This window comes from Eleginops maclovinus, chromosome 13 (genome assembly GCF_036324505.1).
Source record: "Eleginops maclovinus isolate JMC-PN-2008 ecotype Puerto Natales chromosome 13, JC_Emac_rtc_rv5, whole genome shotgun sequence".
NCBI lineage: Eukaryota > Metazoa > Chordata > Actinopteri > Perciformes > Eleginopidae > Eleginops > Eleginops maclovinus.
The window spans coordinates 4,030,981-4,051,873 of record NC_086361.1 but is presented as its reverse complement, the minus strand read 5'-3'; the positions used below and the strand labels follow the sequence as shown (position 1 = coordinate 4,051,873).

Here is a 20,893-nt window from a genome sequence, read left to right as displayed (position 1 = left end):
ACCCATTTAAAAAAAAGAAAATGTTGTTATATTCTGCATTTATAATCTAAATCTGAACTTTATCATAATTCCACAAAATGTATTTTAACCAAGCCTGCCAGGTTTTACCAGATTTGCTTTCATGTGTTTCAGTCATCATTTCTGCCGTACACATTTGCACCAAAAGCTTCATTATAGGCCAATGTAAAGTCAAAGTAAACATTCTGGGAAAGACCTGTGGTCGTCATTGAAAGGTTTATTGAATCAAAGAGAACCTGACTAGGAGAATTTCCAAGGAAACATAGCTGAGGCAGTATGCGCTGCTAATAAAAGATGTTTTGTCCTGCTGCACTTAAGCTTATGGCTGACTTCACTGTGAGCCTTTTATAGATGTTGTGTGAAAAGCCTGGCCATTCATAAAGCCATTAGGAAAGCAATTGTCCATCTGGATTAAATAAATGAGATGTTTGAAATGAGAAGAAACATCCTTGTCTAACACAAATAAGTTAAAACAAAAATAACTAAATCAATGAATGGGAAATAAAAAAAACATTTCTGTATGTCGCTTTCTTAGTTTCAGTTATTTTACTGAAGGAAGATCACAACAGACACATTTATATTATATCGTGATATTGTTATTATCGCATAGTATGTTTTTGTATGTTTCTATACCTTTATCTTACCAACATATTCATTTCTTTAACCCAAAAACTATTTTTTTTTAAAACCTGAAATTAATTAAAAGTGGAAAAATATGTAGGGACATACACAAAAACAAATTTGAGTATTAAAATAAATAGGGGTAAAATACACAACGGAAATGTAATAATGTATTATTTTTGTACGTCTATTTTTGTCTTCCATAATTTAGAAACTAAAACTTGCTAACACACTGTTCCATAAGAGGACATCATAATGCAAAGGAGACTCATGAGAAGGTGACAATGTCTGGATGATATCAGTATGAGGTCATACTTTGGCAGACATGTGAATGTATTGTTGAACCTGTGACTGTTTTCCCGCCTTTTTTAAAGGGAATTTTCCGAATCAACTGATAAGACTTCTGGTTCTGTTTTTACATGCAGTTTCACTCCCACAGGGTAGTGACAAAACACAGCTGCAACCACAAAGTCATACCAGAAGGCAAGACCAAAATAAATATGAAACAATGTCATCTTTGTTTTATCTTGCAGAGTTTCCTGTTTAAGGAAGAACTCTGAAATCCCTGCATGTAAACAAACTCTAGTGTATATCCAAAATAGAAGACAACATTTTCAGAAATTCACAGAGATGTTTATTGAGATGTGCATACAATGAAAGAAATGTGGATGGTGTTAGATATCATCCTGATATTGTGTCTTAAGGGGAAGGTGCAGCTGTAGAAAAGAAAACTCTGCATGGAATTTGTGCTATCTGCATATTCGCATTGACTTTACATGTAAAAACAAAAATGTGCTTCAGGCACCATTGTCTTAAGGTGTGTTCACACCTAACTTATGATAACAGTGTTACTCGTGTGAGTTTGACTTCATGTTCATTTTTGTGTACTCCCATCCCTCAAGCCCTGAGTCCCCGCCAGTGCATCTAGTTTGAGTGGCGCAAGTTATCTTCCCTTCCTTAGGGCTCTAACCAAAACAAAACACAGCTGCGGAGACATGACTGGGTTCTTGAAAAAACATTCATTTTTAACTTTGAATGAACAGATAAGGCAGGTCGTAAAAGGTTGCTGATGAACGCAATGTCACTGACGAATGTTTTGAGGTTTTCCTGCAAAATATGTAGTTTTGAGTGACAATAAGCTTTCGTAAACAACTCAACTTTTCATGGTTATGTTCAAGCACTTTTTGATTGAGCTTCATAGTCATATACAAAGCTACGCTAACCATGAATATCCGTCACCCGTTATTTCATGGCAATTCACCATTTATCAATTTCAGTGTGGACCATAGCATTGGACTGCCATCATCGTGCCAAAAAACAGCTGCAGGATGAATCCAAACACCTGAAAATGGGTTAGCGTTTTACCAATTAGCGTTTTATCTTATTGCTGTTGCTGTTATGACACCGGAATTTTCCTGTGGTGATCCATATATATTCATCTTATCCTTATATTATATTATCTTAACAAAGAGCTGTTCATAGCACGTCCAGGGGGATTTGGCAGTGCGTGCAGGAGGCGGAGAGACTATTGGCTCAGTATGAAAAACGATTGAATTAGTTTGATTCTTCAGAGACGCACTAATATTATGAGTTTATGTAAGACATCTGGCCTGCTTCCAGTAAAATGTATTAGCTAATCAAATACATGTGGCTGCTTTTATTCTTGGTTTCATTCATGCAGGCTCTATAAAACTTGACTTGACTTGCAGACTGGAAGACTTTTTTAAGAACAGCTGTATTGTTTAACAGCAGCGCTTCCCTGGAAATCTGTTAAGTTGCTGCTGCTGATCCAATTTTGTATACAGCTCATTATAACAAGGGGGACAGCATAATACCCTTTTTTATTGTTTACTCTTACTTCACATAAAAACTCCTTAAAAACAGAGAATGGAAGAAACCTCAGGAAGATAACCACGAAGGGATTCCTCCCAGAGCTGACATGTGGGTTTTAGGTTTGGGGAAACATAATCTACAATTTCTAAACTAACTTTTTTCCTCCTGTGTTTCTGACTTTAAAAGTTCCTATTTTTTATCCCCTTGTGACATGTTTTATTTTTAAATAAAGGACTGAAAAGTATTAATCTTTTGTTCCCAGAAAGTTACATTTTATGCATTTTTGCAATTTGAAGCACCATGCGCATGCGGTACTGTATGTTGTTTGTTAGCAAAGTATGCTTTGCAAAGTATGCTTTGCTAACAAGAAGTATCTTCCATGGCTTTCTTGATGTGGACAATCATTGGGCAGTAAGCACTTAAAGGGGTAGTTCAGAATTGTGAACATAGGACCTCATTTCCAAGTTAGCCAGTGTGCTATTTATCAGTGGAGACCGTTTTCAACACGTTTCATCCAGTCCTTCTAGTTGCAGAGTTCGCTGGTGCTAGGCTATTGCAAGCCTAGACCAGTTTCTGCTAGCCTGCCAATAAAAACAGTCTTTCCACATTACACCCGAGGCAAATAAATTAATGTTAGAAATAAAACTACCCTTTCATCGCATTGCATTTTGAGGGACTAGTGTCTCAGCAGCAGCTTAGTGTATAGCCTACTTTGTTCCCTGTAGTTGGTAGTAGGCTACGGCAGCGGCGGACTGATATTAGCTGCTAAGAGGCTACTGGCTCTATTATAGATTATTTGCCTGATGCTGTCATTGTTACAAGCAGAATACAGTGCACGAAGGAATTTTATTGGACTAACCAATCAACAAGATATGTTCACGTTTGAAAGACATACCGATGTGTCTGATTTTGAAGACGATGATGAGGAATTTGTTTTATCTTTATTTTACCTGTACGAGCCGGAATACACTGAGGAAGAATTTAGAGAGATGGATGCTTAAAGGGCAGAAAGAGAAAGAGCGTCTGTAGAGACATCCCCCACTGGAGCTGCTGTAGAGAACCGGGACAGAACATCGTGAGACTGGTGGTGCCAGTGCAGGAAATGTATACAAAAGCCGACAGACGACAAATATTTTGGCTGCAGGGAGTGGGACTTATTTATCCCACTGATTCTAGAACTGGAGCTGGACATTAGTTTTCAAGATCTAGATGTGTCTGGGCATATAGTGCCTCCCAAGACACACTAATCTGCATAACGGAGCACCAGGATCCCACCCCTTCTAAATCGCATACACCGTTATATATATACCTTTTGCTAACGTTGTCACTCTCCACAATGCAGCAATCTGTAACGTTATCTCCACTAAAGTTGTCAGTCTCAATCTATCAGTAGGCTAACGTTATGAAAGTGCTAGCTTTATTAGCTAGGTTAGCCTACCAAAAGTTACTACCTGTTCATCAGTAGCTGTTGGTACATTTGGAAAGATGGATGGCACCGCATTCGTTGTCAGTAACTTGTGGTCATTTAGATTGTGGGGTTTTTCGAAGTTGTCTGGTCTGAAATGATCACTACACATTCTTACTTGAGTTGAGTCTCCACCGGTGTGTTGATGGCCAAGCCAGCAGCAACAAGCCACCGTTGATTCCTTTCTGGATCTCGCACTGGACATTTGTACCGTACACCTGCACCGTACGCCGGCGACCCGATAGTTTTATTTCTAACATTATTCTACCAACACAGACATGTACATCAATAGTATGGCGTTTTAATTGTGATAAATAGCACACTGGCTAACTTTGAAATGAGGTACTGACAGTACCTTTTATATTACTAACTGATATTCCTTGTGGTAAACCTGCGAGAGAAAAACGTTTGAGCTCCATACTTTTTCAGAATAATGCTTGATGTGAGTTTCTCCCAGCAGAATACTGTCTTTACAAAGGAGAGCTGAATGAGGCTCCAAAGGGGCGTGGCCAGCTTCAGCTCAGCTCAAATTTAAAGCCACAGTCACAGAATCAGCACTTCAGGAACAGGGCTGAAATAGAGGAGTATGAGGCATGCTACAATGGGGGATCTGTTTGGTATTTTGAGCAAAACACTTCACAGACAAGTTATGTGTAGATATGGCCCTATAATATTTTGTTCAAATATAGCATAATAGGAGACCTTTAAACAATTATCTTGGCCAAATCTTTATTTTCACCTCTTTTTTATAACCAATACAAATTAAATGATACATTTGAAAAAATCCACAGTTTCAAAGATGGAATCAAATAATAATTTCCTCCACTGTATATATACATATATATATATACAGTGGAGGAAATTAGTATTTGATCCCCTTGCAACCAACAAAAATTCTGGATCCCAAGGACCGGTTAAATAATCGCTCTCGCTTTAGGAAAGTCCGCCTGATGTCAACTCGTTACCTGGATAAAAGACACCTGTCCACAGTCAATAAGTCAGATTACAACCTCTCCACCGAGGGCAAGACCAGAGACAGGTTTTGTGATCATGGAGGAACTAATGTCTAAGAACATCAAGGACAAGACTGTAGACCAGCACACGGCTGCATTGAAGACAAGACCACCAGCACGCAGCTTGCTGAGAAAGAGACAACTGGTTTGATTATTAGAAAATGGAAGAAGCACAAAATGACCATCAATTGCCCTCGGTCTGGGGCTCCACCATCTAAGATCTCGCCTCTTGGGGCATCAATGATCATGGAAAGGTGAGGGATCAGCCAAGAACTACACAGGAGGGACTTGTTAAGGATCTGAAGGCAGCTGGGACCACAGTCACCAAGGCACATGTACAGGCCGTCTGAAGTCTGCCAGTGATCCTCTGAATGAGCAACTAAGGAGTGGCTACAGAAGAAGCCCATTGAGGTGATGGAGGCACCTAGCCAGTCTCCGGACCTCCATCCCATAGAACATCTGTGGCTTTAATCGGATAGGACAGTGGAGAGTGACAGGAAAGTGGGAGAGAGAGTCGGGGTGGGATCCGGAAAGGGTCGCCGGCATACGGTGCAGGTGCCCCAGCCAGTTGCGCCACAGCCGGGGCCGAGCTTTTCGGTGTTTTGCATTTGCACAAGCAGTGTCATTCATGCAGTGCTTATAGCAAATGCTGCGCATAGTTATCAAGATGTTTCTTCTATTGGCATGTGTTTTGGTCCATTTGTGTTTTTGTTTTAATTGCATCCTTTATGAAATTGAAGCACATTTCGCATCCTTATAAAAAAACAACAATAGAAAATGCCGAATGATAATTCATCTTGAACGTTTGACTCCATCGCTCTCCGTACACCTAGAATGTTGAAATGAAATTGTCACATCTCTTTTCTTCCTTAAAAAAATTGAAATAATTTTTATTGCACATCCTTATTTCAGGAGCAGTGACATCATTGATTTGATCAAATGTTATTTCGGAGGAACACAATAAAACAACACTTGACAGTGAGGGTAACACATACATGTTTTGAATGGTGCAAAATCTTTAATGCCTGATTCATTTGAATGTTTACCAAAGTGACTTACAAACCTTAGGGAACCATGGAAACAGTCAGTTTATCCCCAAAACAAACACATTCTTGTATACAACTACTGGAGACACTATTTGTTTAAGGTTTTGATAAATATATCAACCTTTTAAACTCTTACTCCCCAAAATGTAATAAATATGAAGGGTATTTTATTTCATCATAGCAAAAAAGGTTTTTGGAAAAATCAAGAACTTTTTGGACAGGATTATTCAAATTCTTGGCACAATATGAAAGCTCATCTAAAATGAAAAGTTCATCGTGGTCAATAAAGGTTATATTATTTTGAGTGCCTTAATTCCCCATTCTGTGACACCTTATTTGGACTTTGCATTAAATAACCCCTTCATTACAGATTCTAAAATAAAATACGATTAAATAATACAAACAGTTTCAAAGTGAAGAGCTAATAAATAAGCATTTTCACTCACATATCTTCAGTACAAAGTGATAGCAAAATTTAAGACTATTTAATCAATACATTACTTTAGCAGATACAGTATAATATCTTGTTTGTTTTTTTCGTGGAAAAGACAAATGTTATTGTTTTCTGTGAATAGCAGCTGTGGGGCGGGTCTTCACCTTTAGCAGCTCTGGGATTGGTCGATTGCTCTCCTGGTAAAAGTCCAATCCTGTGATCCACTCAACATCTCTGAGTCGTGCCTGATGGAACCACATGAGATCTTCCATCCATTGAGATCCGTCTTCTGTACTCTGCCGATGCAAAATAAAAAGTGAAAAAACAATAATTGAAGTTTCCCTGTAGATTTGTGATCATGTGTCTCCAAAATGTGGCTTTCCTTCTCTCAAAATTGAATGGTCTAAGGCTTCTTTGTACATCGTTCTGTCACAGTAATGGGGCTTGATCATTTCTTGCCCAATGCAATGATGACTGGAATGAGAAGTAATGTTTATTCACATACTGTTTATATATTATGTGTTCTTTGTATTTACCTTTCCTATCCTTTAATGATGATGTTATTGTATTTGACTTGCCTTTATTTAAAATAAAGTTTAATAGTGTTTATCCTTGTTTCTTTGTAGTTTTTTCACAGGTTTATGTTATGTTTAACTTCTGCGTATGTGTGTAAATTAAATTGGGGTAAGTGGTATTATGGTGGCCAACAGGTGCATATGCAATACAACAGCCCAAAGCACTCCCATTAGGAAAAACGCACTGCAGTTTCAAAAACGATGAAAATATATAAACACAAATGTGCCAAAAAGAAACATGCACAGGACTTACTAGTGTTGCAACAAAACACTGCAAACAAAAAGCTGCAAGAAGCTCAAAACACAACGGAAATGGGGACACTAAAAAGTGACGCACACAACTGGGACCGGAGTGTTCGTTGAAGTTTTAGGGATTATAAAGTTCGGCAACTGTCACTGTTAGCAGAGTTAAGCCGTGGCTACACTGGACGCGCAACTGAAGCTCAGAGCATTTTGAGCGCACGTTGAGCGCACGTTGCAACAATCGATTCCATTGTAATCAATGAAAGTGGCTACACCAGACGTGAGAGCAGCGCGCAAGTGCTCCGCAAGCGCCGCGCAGATTTGCTAAAATAGACCAGTCTTCTATTTATATATATTTTTTGCGCGGGGGTGTGCGCGACCCTTTTTACAGAGAAATGGGTCGTAATATATGTCTGTATGAAATGAATACATGTTTCAAAATTAGCCAAATAATTCAGGCTACAGATACGATAACGACAGACGATCGAAGGATGAAACAAACTCGGTGTTGCAGTTTCACTGTTGATGTTGCTGGATTCAAAAACTGAAGACAACGAAAGTGTTGTTTTGCCTATACGTTAAGCGCAACGTGTGCTGCGCTTCAGTTGCGCGTCCATTTTAGGTACATTTCCTGTGACAATAAAAGTTGGCCAACTTGATAATCCCCCGTACAAGTGCTCCGGTTCCAGCTGCGTGGGTCAATTTTTATTGTCCCCTGGGTTCCGTTGTGTTTTGAACCTCTTGCAGCATTTTCTTCATTTGTGGTGTTTTGTTTATGCAGCGCTTTTAGTAAACCCTACGCATGTTTCGTCAAGTTGTTGAATGTCCTCTAAATGCTGCATATGTTGTCTGGTTGGTGAAGATGTTTTCTGTGTTTTTGCACTTATGTGTTTTTATATTTTCATTGTTTTTGAGTGTTTTCAGTCATTGTAGCGCATTTGCACCTGTCGGCTACCGCAGTATTTAATGTGGAAACAAATATATTTTCTTTCAGGTATATAAAATATTCATGCTTCCGATGGGATGAACCCTCCTGAATTATTTGGTTGTGGTCTCACTTTTAACGCCACCTCACAACAAACACAGCCTCTAGAAACCTTGGTTTTTGTGGTGAAATGAATGTCAAAGTGAGTATAGCACTTGAAGGTAAGTGGCCAAGATTGGACCGCAGACACAACGATTATTTTTCTTATTTCCTGAGGGTCAGTAAAAGGTAACATAGTCCCTATTAGACATCGGTAAAGCAGACACTGCTGCTTTGTTAAGGAGCATGGAGGCAGCCAAAAGGGGAGAAGTTTCAGACTAATCCATGCAAAGAGTTCCAGTTTATTTGTCTGAGGTAGTGGGAGGTGTATGGAAAGGAAGATTGTGTCATCTTAAAAAGGGTTATTTAAACATTGCTGCTCCTTACTTTGCAGCTTTCCGAGTTGTGAGATAAGTGAGGTAGCACGAAGGAAACGCTTTGCAGCTCGTCAGCACACTCGCTTACAGGTTGCTCATAGAACTTGCAGCTGGTCAACACTGCAAAGTAATGTGTGGGGATGGGGATCTTTGTGCCGGACACAAACCTGTAGTCAAACGAAAACACAGCCTTATTTGTTGGAAAAGTGCAGTGTAAATTTATAAAATGTAACTTTACTATGTATTGAAAATAATATTGTTTCATTTTCCTAAGAAAATAAGAAAAATATCGAAATGAAAAGCATGCCTGCACTAATCAGTAACTTTAACATCGCTTGATAATGATTTACTCAACTTGATTTATCAAAGGTATTTAAACGTTTGCCTCCAGGAAGGCCATTCACTTGGGTATAGGGTCATGTCATAGTGCATTATGATTCTTACATCATTGGCTCTGATCAACGAAAGAAAAGAGAGGCGTTAATGACTATCCACTTTTTAAAGTGTGTCTTTGGTCTGTTGGTTATGGTAGTGATGCATCATAAATAATGTTGGTTAAAATGTTCTTTACATCACTTGATGATTCACCTAAAGTTAGGAATAATATAGAATAAAATTGGACCATGACAGGTTCCGTCAGCATCACCAAAGGACAATTTATTTTTTCATATGATCTCCAATAGTAACAGAACAAGTAACAGACATTTTTTTCTTAGGTTTGAAAAGATTAAAGAGCCCCACCCAGTGCTTAAGGCAATTCTTAAGAATATCATTACCAATTAAGGTGAACACAGGACATGAGTTCAAAATAATCAGAACAATGGCCTTGTGACCTTCTTATTATTTTAATGAAAATAAACTGCAAAATTGGTAAAGATAATACTACTAACTTGAATAAAAAAAGGAAACTACACATACTGTTGGATCTGCTCTGGAGTGTCGTAATGTCCGTCGTAGTTGTAATCAAAGGCGGGTCCAGTAACCACGTTAATGCTGTTATACATATATGCATATTTCTTCAATAGGGTATTGTGAAAGTAGTCCCAGATCTCTAAAATAGGAAAAGAAAGTGGAAATTAAAGGGAAGTAATCAGAGTTGTGTGTATATGCCTGTAGTTTTTGTCGTGATATAACCAGAAACTTACTTTTAAACTCAGGGTACATTGGCACCACATTACTCATTAGTAGAGCGTCATAGTTCTGGTCCCCTATTGCATTCAGATCTGCAAAATCACAGCAATAATTTATGATTATAGGATGTGATACAATTGTGAGCCCTAACTTACCACTATATGCCAAATTTCAGGGTCTGATTAATAAAATATATTTAGGTAATTACCACTTTTCTGTGTCAGTTAGCACCAACACTCTTCAGATTCTAATAATTTTGCTGCAACTGTGTGTGTGGCTATGAGCGCTGATCATTGGGAAGGTTAATTATGTTGCATCTATGTGTTATCCTTCCGAAACAATGCAGTGGGTTGGAACACTGGCTATTAGCCACACATAGGCTGGAGAGGTTATCTAAACAAAGCATGAAGTGTTGTACTTGGTGAGGTTTAGCGGACACCAAAGCCACTCAAATCCTTTAGTGAGTTTACTTCTAATGACCTTGTACTCTACTCAACATCTATAGACTTTTAGATTTACAAATATTCTCGCTTACTTTTGGGTTTACAGCTTTTAAGCATTTTAAAACTTATACCGTAACTTGCTAAAGTGCTTTGTTTTGAACCTTCAGCTCTATATTAATCAAAAGGAGAAATATGAACGTTACTTTTTAACTGAAATGATCAAATAAAGTCCACATTTCAGTGTTTACTGAGCTGTGTGGGGTTTCTGAAACGTTTTAAAACATATTAGAATTGTGATATACAAAGTGATAGATTAAGGCATAACTAGTTTATAATAAACACATCTGTATTTGTTTTAAAATATTTCCATATAATCGTTCGTATTGGGATTCATCTGGATTAATACGTGTGGACCGGAGGGTGAGGGTGACAAGCATACATTTCACTTTCCTTTTTTATTTCAATTCCAACCATGGTCCTGAAGAACATATGTGTCACTGTTGTGCTCGTTCATAAAGCATAAAACAACATCATCAGAGAGCACGCTGCAGAGTAGATGCGCTTTCAGTAGTCTGCTTTATAGAGACTGTAGTCCCCCACAGCAGACGCACATTAATAACGTCCGCTGGCGCATCATGAATATGTGGATAGTGAAAGTGCAGTCGGATACTCAAAGCAACGCAGTCTCTTTTCCTAAATCCTTTTGAATTCTCCTATCCACTATTCCTTAACCCTGTGACGTTTCACGCAAAGTTCAATGAATAGTAGAGAGGAATAGTAGATAGGAGCTGATTTTTTGACAATTCGACCGTACCCACAGTCTAATGGGTCTAATGCCCCTTTTCCACCAAACCGGATCGGGTTCAAGGCAAGGAACAGCAGGCAGAGAATGTCTGCCTGCTGTTCCTAATGATCAATAACAATGAAGGGATGGTGATTAAAGTAAGGTAAAATAAACAGCATCACACTGAGCCTGGTTAGTGTGGCCTGACTTTATAAAGTGTGTGTTTTATAAGTGTGTGGTCGCGTTGTAGTCACTTTGCTCAGTTTGCTTGTTACAACTTGTACTCGCTGTACTAGCCATGAACTGTTATTGCTCAGGTTAATCTCCCCCCTCCGAAGTAAGCGTGACGCATTGGTTCGCATTGGATCTTGGATCTTGATGGGCAGCCGAGTGAGGCCAGAAAGATCCGGTTTTTCGGCACTTAAAGCCGGCACCGCTGCGGTGGAAACACGAAAAACCAGATCTTTATCGGCTCCAACTCCGGCTCCAGGTCCTACTCCAGCGCCGGCTCCGGGTTGGTGTAAAAGCGGCATAATATAACTGTTGGGGCATCAAGTCCAACAATTGAAAAAAAATGCCAATTACATAAATAAAATGAATAAGAAATATGGTGACACATTTGACAATATAATTAAATAATAAGGGGCAGAAAACATACAAGTACACCATGTAAAAAAACTGAAATTACATTTTAAAATAAAATGATATCATTTTTCTCATCACGATTAAAAACGCAATGCAGGGATGATGGAAACATTCAAAGGCACCTGTGTCAACAGATGTGTAAGAAGTGATTTACAATTTCTGAGAGTTTAGACATCATTAAAGTTATGTGGGGGAGAAGAATGTATTAGCTCAGATCCCTTTAAACACTAACAATGAAACACCAAACCAAATTATGAATGTATGTGCGTACTTGGTGGGTACAGGAAGGCGGTCGTCAGGTTCCCAGCAGCATTGTAGAGATCACATCTGGCACTTTTGGATGCTACGAGTCTGACGTCAGCCCTTAAACAGTCTGGCATCACTGGTGGTAACGGGTCCAAGTTTGTCTACAAGAATGGTAAAACGAATGCTCTAAGTCAGTAACATTAATGAGCCCCAGAAGCCCAACAGACATCCCTTTAACTCTATAACAAGAAACAGAAGTTTTCCACAGAAGTTTGGAATGATTTTTTTTTTTCATTTGACACGCCAACGCTTTGAGTTCTAGCTACTCTAAATATTTATCTACTTTCACTGGAACGAAGTAGCTAAAAACATTACTGTTCATGCCAAAGCACACACAACGGAAAAAAATAAGAGACCACTACACCCATTATTATTTTATCTTGTTTTATTTTTCATTGGTATGTCTTTGAGTTATATGAGTTTTTTTGTTTTTTTTATGTATTCTATAAACTACTATCAATTTTTCTCTGTGTTGGAATTCATCAGACACTGGAATGGATGACATACATGTAGAGATAAAGACTTAAGAACAATTTTGGAGTGCTCTCTTAAGTTTTTTCTGGAGCTGTATGTGTGAACCATGTGATTTCCAGGGCTGGACAACCAAAGCAAAACATAGTGCAACTTTATAGCATTAGGTTATGGTAATTAAATTAAGTAGAAGTTATGAATGTAATAAACAGTGAATTTATATAAATTAAATAACACTGGACATCAAACCAAGAAAGACCAACCAGTCCTGGGTTGATGGGAGGTTATTCAGTTCACCTTTTAGTTCTTAATCAATTAAGAGCAGCTTGGTCCATTCCCCGTTGGCCAAACAACTCCAGGGAAACAGGGATTTTAGCCTTTGCATCAACATGCACAAAAAAAAAAAACTGTACAGGAAAAGGATACCCAAAAAAGCACAAAAGGGCCCATTTAACGTATGCCCTTTTAAATAGTCTGTGAATTTGTTGTATTATTCTTGCCAGAGTTCATGCCCACAGGCTTTTGTTGTTTTCTCTTTTAAACACCCTTCTTACAAACTTTATCATTGAAGAGCTGTTAAGTTACATTTCAGAATATGTTTTCCCCCTCCATTGAAACACTCACTGGCTTGTCGATGGTGAAGGAGCTCCACAGAGGCATCAGGGCTGTGAAGCTATAGGCGTTAATAAATCCCTCCTGGGGGAGGACACAGTAACTCTGATAAGGCTGCAGCATACGGGGGCGACCATCCGGAATGTGCTTTTTCTTTGCAGCATGCTCTGAAAAAAAGAAAAGGAATTTGGACAATGTTGGAAAATCAGCAGAAAGATTAATTGGAAAAGAAGTGACACTGATCAGTGCAATCGGAAGTGCTGTTATACGTCATCATTGTAAAGAAAAATGGCATGATTTAAAGGAAATTATCTCAATTCTAGAAAATAAAGGATCTTAGATGTATTTAAGATACAGAAGAACTGTTTTTAAAGCACAAAGGCCAGTGAACATCCCCACCTTGCTCTACTGTCAGATTCAGACGGCTGTTGATAGAATTGTCACCCTAAAGAGAACAAGAGAAAAAGAAGCGGTGTGAGTGGAGTTTATTGATTTGGGTCTATTTCCATCTTTAAACAGTATCCAGTATCATAATCCAGTAAAATAATAGCATTATATGCTTCTTCTTTTTTAAATTGCGCTATGTGTGCTTTGCCTGCCAACTCTGATTTGTTTGTCCCTTTCCAGGTTCCATATCTCATAAAAAGTACTGAGTTGACATCTTTAGGGGCAAAGAAGCTATTTGGAAATGAGAATGTCGACGTTAAATTGGTGCTGATAGGTTTCTGGAATAACTTTGTGCGGTAGAGTAAGCATGCGCGATTTTAATGACCATAATCCTGGTTGCATGTAATCAAGGGGTTTAATTGCCTGTCCCTAATCATACCAGACATCATTTATTTGTTATTGAATAAGCATTTCCCCACCGTAACCTCACAATAGTTAACTGCGTAAGTAACTTAGGTAGTTTGTAAGTAAGCTTGCTATGTGGAAAGGTGGTATAAAAGGAAAAATGAATGTTACAAGATCCAAGATGTCATAATCCTTGTTTTTTTACTAACATTGCAAATGTAAGATGAATCTCTTCAATAAATAAATGTATTCTGTGACACAATGTATCAAGATGAAGTCTGTAATATGTGTTACTCCTAAGTGTCTTTTGATTCCAACAGAAGCATCCTGAACAGCTGCAGTATTTAAACAATTGTTTTTGGATGTCAGACAAACCAGAAAACAGACGTCTGCAGCAGCATCACTACTTAACAGCACTGTTTATTCTAGGTTAATTAAGACTCTAAAAACACCTAATTAACAAAGCTCCAATCCTAGATTTACACTTGCAAGGGTGTTTGTGGCAGCGGGGTGTGGTTAGGGTGCCGGCTGCTGGAGTGGTAGGAGTGGCTCAGCCGGAGACCAGACAGCTGATTCAGAATCAGGTAATGAGGGACTGATTAAAATCATGGTCGTAACCTGGTTCTGCTCTCTTTTCAGTAGACTGGGGCCTGAGTGAGGACTGTTTCCCCTCGCACGCAGGACGAGAGCCACTAACCGCCAGTACCGTTGTTAAAGTACTGTTCCGGAATAAAGATTTCCTTTTGTTTCAAAGTACCGAGTGGTCCTTCCATCATTGGGAACCTAGGTGTGAGCCCGAATGCTCACAGTTTTATTGATGAGGAATAAAATACAAGGCAACAACATCCAGTGAAACTTGTTGCGTACTGTCCCTGTGGCTCTGAGTTGAGCCAGAAAATGACCTTAGTTTAGTCATTCGCGGTTAACTTGGAGTTACTCCACACAGTGGGCGCTTCTGAGGTAAGCCCACTGGTATTTGTTACCGCTGAAATGCTGCTGTTGCTGTAGTCGGATCAGAGACACTTCCTCCAGGTCTGTGGTTCTTGTTCTATCTTAGGATGGTGAACGGCAGACCGAACGTTGCCCTGAGTTTCCCATGAGGCAGTCACCTTATGCCTCATAGGGAACAAAAACAATGACCCATCCCAAAATGAGGATAACAGGGGTGTGGGTGGTGGAGAATAATGAAGAAAGCCTCTTAACACTGTCACAGGTTCACTAAGTATCATTCTGTTGATGATCAAAATAACACTGAAGTTACAAAAACTGTTAACTAAATACACTGTGGTATTTGGTTACTGCTTAAGGTTCCCATATTAATCGCTTCCGTTAACTTATTGAATATCCACGTTTATTTTGTATTTCTTTTTAAGACTCCTTTAAGTTCTTTGTCATTTTAAATATAGTTTTTGTTCTTTGTGTAAGGTTATTTTCAGAAAACCTTTCTTTCCAATCGCAAGTAGAAACCCTAAAAATGAATACCAAGCATGTGTTATATTATGTTATATATTATTAAAAACACTGGGAACCACAGTCTAATAAGGGATAAAAGTATTATGCGGGGGAATATTACCCTCTTGAGGGTTTGAAGGCTTTACCAGCTTTTTTAAAACCGCTTTGCAAGGGAGTGGCTTTCTCTGTGCCAAGAACTTTGCAAAATGGTAGAACAAGTCTATATAAATTTCAGCTGAGGTAGGAACAGCTCTTTTTCTGAAAACAGGTTATATTTTGGCACAATACAAAAGCTGACTCACCGCACAACAAGGGTGCTAACATTCTGACAGAGAGTTAGTAATGTTGGGCTGGTCTGTTCTCTGTTCGATGACACATCATACATAATAAATCCTAAAATAGAAAAAAAATATTTAAGTATTCCTATCGTTGCTAGGAAATAGGGAAGGGCTCTTTTTTGAGGAAAGAGGGGCAAACAAAGACTGTTTTTATGCATGTAGCATCAAGTTAGGCTTGGGGCATTGTGCTCATTACTGAGTCTCAGAATAATTTCTCAGAACTTGCTCACCGTTGAGTCTGGGCGCAAAGGCATTACTTGAAGTCTGACTAAAGCCTAAAGCTAGACGTGCTGAGAGGACGTTTAATTTAAACTTTTCTTGCCTTCTAAAAAGTGTTCGTTTTTTCACACAAATTCCAGTATTCCTGTAGTACAACCCACTCTGCGTTTCTGTGTTGCTTGTCGACGTCATCAAAACATACGTCACGTGCGCACCAGTTGTTTGTAGCCCCTGGGCTGCTCTGACAGTAGCACTCTTCCCATTCTGCCTGTCTCCTCTGCAGCCACCTTCATGCTGCTCAATACCTGCTCCCTCAACAATAAAGGACTTCTCATCCATGACATCATCACTGATAGGAAACTTGATTTTTTATGTTTAACGGAGACATGGCAGAACCAGCAGGATTTCTTTACTCTCAACCAAGCTACTCCCCCAGGCTACATCACATTCTCACTCTCCGGATCACCTCTACTCCAGTTTGCCAATTTACCACCCCCCCAAAGCCTCCATTACCTTCATGTACGAGTGAGCTTCTGTCCTCTCTCTGCTCTAAATCACCTTCCACCTTACTGCTGGGAGATTTTAACATCCACGTCGGCTCCACCAGCTGCAGCTTTGCCGTAGAATTTCTGTCAATTCTGGACTGCCTCAACATACCACAGCATGTCCAGGGCCCCACCCACTCCAAAGGTCACACACTGGATCTAGTCTGCTCCACTGGTGCCCCCACCCTCTCACCTGCAGTGCCTAGACCTGGCGGTATCAGACCACTATACCATCATCTTCACCATCCCCATCCGCCTGCCCAGGCAGCGCCCCAGGCGCACAATCACCTTCAGAGACACCAAATCAGTGAGTGCATCAGCTCTATCAGACCTCCTCACAACCCACATGACCCCGGCTCTCTCCGACACTTCGCCAGATGCCTTGGCGGCCCGCTACAATACTGCCCTCTCTCTCAGCCTGGACTCTCTGGCTCCCCTCAGAAGCCGGACTGTGTCTTTTCCCCACCCGGCACCATGGTTCACCTCTGATCTTCGCTCAATGAAGAAAACTGGTCATCGGCTGGAGCCGCTCTCCAGACGAACTGGCCTCACCGTCCACCGTCTGGCCTTAGTGGACCATGTGAGGTCCTACAAGGAGGCTCTCTCCAAGACCAAGACCGCCTGCTACTCCTCACTCATCACCTCACAACAAAATCCCCCCAGATCCTTGTTCTCCACCATCAACCGACTGCTCCGCCCTCTTCCTGCCACGCACACTGCTGAAGCTCCTGACCTCTGCTCCAAATTCCTCGACTTTTTTCAGGCTAAGGTGATCTCAATTCATCAACAACTCCTGGTGCCCGCCCCCTCCCCTCCGCACTTGCCCCTGACACAGGAATGCACACTCCCAGCTCAACCCCTCAATCCCCAATGCTCTCTCTCCTCCTTCTCCCCTGTGGATGTTCCACTGGTTTCGAAGCTGGTGACCAATGCTAAGGCCTCCACCTGCTTCCTTGACCCCATGCAGACGGTGCTGGTACCCTCTCCCCCATCATAACAGACATCATCAACTCCTCTCTGTCATCTGGAATAGTTCCCTCCTGCTTCAAAACCGCCTCCATCACTCCCATCCTCAAAAATCCTGGTCTGGACCCTGAGGAGCTGAACAACTACCGACCGATCTCCAACCTTCGTTTCCTTAGTAAAACCTTGGAAAGAGCCGTCGCAGCCCAACTTCATCAACATCTGTCCAACTATGAGCTCTACGAACCCATACAGTCAGCCTACAGAGCACATCACAGCACAGAGACCGTTAGTTTAAATTATCCAACTTTAAAATCCCTGAACGTCACATCAAGACCTCCGGTTCCAGCTGTGTACATGACTTTGTACTCTCCCTGTTTTAGTTTTGTTTTAGCGTTTATTCATTTACAGCGTTTTTTATTTGCAGTGCTTTTAGTAAATTGTGCGCATTTTTCGTCAAGTTGGTGAACATGTTTCTTCATTTGCATGGGTTTTGTCACACGTTTGTTTTTATATGCATTGTTATTTAAAATCTGAAGCATGTTTATCCGAATGGTGAAAAGTGTTCCGGGCCGTTGTAAGGCAAGGCAAGTTTATTTATAAAGCACCTTTCAACACAAGGCAATTCAAAGTGCTTTACAAACATGAAAGACATTAAGAAATAGTGCAGCATAAACACATTATAAAAAGGCATAATGCAAAGGCAAAACAGTCATTGTAGCGTTTGCTCCTGTGGGCCGCTGTACAGTTGGCCTCATGTATGTACATTGTGTTAACATGAATAGCTAAACAAAGAACTTTTCAATAACATATTATATAAGCAATATAATTGTGATAACACATACCAGGGCAGCACATGTGCATCCCAGATTGTCTGTAGGGTCGAGGCTGATCAGAGGACAGCTAGTCGGCTCACTCCGCTCTTCAGGGCGCGTTGGTTTAAAATAGGGTTCCCTGAGGAGGTGGTTCATACTGCCGTGGGTCCCGTTGTTCTCAATTGGAGAGATCTGCAAAACGTCTGCATAGAACAGGGACTGTTTGGTTTTGTAGACCACTTTTAGTAGTTCATATAACGGCCAAACCTTTTATAAAGCACACCACACGTTTTCACTTTTTTTTTTCTTTCAATTTGAGGCTTTTTAGAGCCGCAACTCTAGCATTGCATAAGTGAAGCCTTTGGTTTAGATGTAGATGCCCTGTGGTTTCTTACATATATTTGGGATGATAACCCAAGTTGAACAAATAACAGTCTGCAGTTTAATTGGATGTCTACATTGTGAGAAGAAACAGCCGTAGACTCACCACACATAAGATTGTATAGCTCAATGTTGGAGAAAGGTTCAACTTCTGTTACGTTCTTGAATTTAGGTCCGTAAGTGACAAACATGGCCTGCAAGACAAAAGGGAGGGGGATATTTGAAACCTTTAATTGCCATGTTGGGTTAAAGAGTGGAGACAAAAAAAAAGTTTCAAAAATAATGAATACCACACCGAACAAATTGAAATGATGCAGACACTTTTCTACACATGTTTAAATTAAGCAGGATTTAATTTTCCAAATAAAACTGAGGGCTTATAGAACATAGGACTGGTTCAGTTCTCACGTGCATGCTCTCGGCATCGTTGTCATAGCCGTGAGTGCCACCGGAGCAGAATGTGAGAGATCCTGGATATCTGTGGAGAACCCAGAACAGATTTAAGTTTCTTAAAAATTAGTCAGATCAGAAATGTGATGAGAAAGGAATGAACTCTATTGGTAAAGGATTTGAAACAAAGGACCAGGTGTGCTTATTAAAAATCCCTGGTTTCAATTTGTGCTTTGTAAACCCCTGCAGAGACTGACATTGAACCTCTTGAAAAAAATGATAATGGCCCCATGAGTCTTATTTCCTTAATAAGGAAATAAGACTCATTCCTGGGTCTCACCAAGGGCTAATCTCTCCAACCTCAAATGTCATCATGGGGTTTTTCTACCTCCCAGTCAGTTTCCTACATTGTTACTTCATCAATGAGCAGCTTATACTTTTAATCTGTGCAACACAGACAATACTTGGCCCTTATGATTATTATAATGTACAGTTCAAGCCATCATAACTGATTTTCAGCAGCTATATTTGATTTTTACACCATTGTAGATATGTATCATATACACACGTTTACATATTATCTTTCATAGATTTTAATGTAAATGAATGTTGTTTTTTATTTCCCTTTACTTTGCCTTTTGTTTTATTAATATTTGTATTCTATTTTATCTTTATTTTATATTTTAAAAAGAAGCAACTATCAGAAAAACCCAATGTCCCCCTTGTATAAATAAAGAACTTTGATTCTGATTCAATTATTTTGATTATCGTTTTGTTCGGTTACTTTTCCGCCTTTTATGTGTAGTTTTTACCCTCCCTTCTAAACTGTGGTGTTTTTAATGTGTTTTAGGTTCTCTTCGCTGCATTGTTTTTTGCTTTAACACTTTCAAAAAATGGTTTAAAACTCCAACATTGAAAAAAAAAACCTTAAAAACATCTAAAAGTGATGGAGAGCAGACTCGGATACCTCTCAAACAGCCATTTTAGGTCGACCAGGACGTTAACATCTTCAATGCGCCGACTGTTGGCAAAGTGGAGGCGCTTCGGTAGATTGGCTTTCAGGTAAGGTTTGATCTTTTGGTCCGGCTTCTTACACTGAAATCCCCAGGAAAACAGTCAGTGTTATATTGGTTTTACTTGCACATGTCATCATTTCAATAAACAGTTTCTTATTTGCTGGACGTGGCTCTTACATCTGGGCTGCACAATCCTTATTGTGATGTGACATTGGTTGTATAAGATTCCGAAAGACAGCTAGAACTGTGATAAATAATATTTTTGATAACATTTTATTTCATGTGCCAGTCTTTCACGCTCTGATGAAGGCCTATGGCTCTAGCTGTCCCGCTGTAGTGTTTCCCATGTAGAAGTAACGCCACTGGCTAAGGTGGTAAAGCTAATGGACTTGTGTCGATGGACTTGTGGCTGAGTGTCGATAAAAGGAAAGAGACAATCGAAGAAAATATGTGGGATGGAGAATCAGAGGAAGAACTTGCATGTAAAAAAAGAACGGAATGTCTATTATTTAAGTATTTCAGTTTCGAGAAAGATGATGAATTACAAATATGGTTTTCATACAGGACGCAGGGTGCAGTGCCACTAACGCACCACTGTCCACTATTTAACTTTTTCCTGATATCGTGCGGCCCTGTCTCCTATTATATTTTAGCAGTTAACAGTTGGACATGCAGGTGTTGGTGAGCGCTTGGAACACTCACTGTCATGTTGGCAACAAGTTCAGCTGAGTCAACTGTTGAAAGTTAAAAAGAAAGAAGAGAATATTTCTGTCATTACAGCAAATGCATAGCACAAACCTTTAACAAAAAACATATATGCTCAGCTTGTTTCCTTCCACAATTTTTTTCTTACAAGGAGCCGATTATGAACAGATGTTTCTTACTCTCCAAAACAAACCAACGCGTTGATTAAAACTGTTGACAACGTGGAGCGGAGCTGCT

The 20,893-nt window shown here is 39.8% G+C and overlaps 1 protein-coding gene across 1 annotated transcript in view; it reads right to left on the bottom strand.

The window, feature by feature from the left end:
• Nucleotides 1-5,922: 5,922 nt before the first annotated feature.
• Nucleotides 5,923-20,893, bottom strand: part of LOC134875388 (venom phosphodiesterase CdcPDE) — a 47,489-nt gene continuing 32,518 nt past the window's right edge. The window contains exons 14-25 of the mRNA XM_063899946.1: nucleotides 20,654-20,685; nucleotides 19,903-20,030; nucleotides 18,954-19,023; nucleotides 18,652-18,739; nucleotides 18,195-18,367; nucleotides 13,440-13,485; nucleotides 13,053-13,207; nucleotides 11,923-12,058; nucleotides 9,794-9,871; nucleotides 9,567-9,699; nucleotides 8,659-8,815; nucleotides 5,923-6,725 (exon numbers count right to left, since the gene is read on the bottom strand). Of these exons, the coding sequence (XP_063756016.1) occupies nucleotides 6,552-6,725; nucleotides 8,659-8,815; nucleotides 9,567-9,699; nucleotides 9,794-9,871; nucleotides 11,923-12,058; nucleotides 13,053-13,207; nucleotides 13,440-13,485; nucleotides 18,195-18,367; nucleotides 18,652-18,739; nucleotides 18,954-19,023; nucleotides 19,903-20,030; nucleotides 20,654-20,685 (1,370 nt within the window). The 3' untranslated portion in view covers nucleotides 5,923-6,551. The remainder of the gene's footprint in view (nucleotides 6,726-8,658; nucleotides 8,816-9,566; nucleotides 9,700-9,793; nucleotides 9,872-11,922; nucleotides 12,059-13,052; nucleotides 13,208-13,439; nucleotides 13,486-18,194; nucleotides 18,368-18,651; nucleotides 18,740-18,953; nucleotides 19,024-19,902; nucleotides 20,031-20,653; nucleotides 20,686-20,893) is intronic.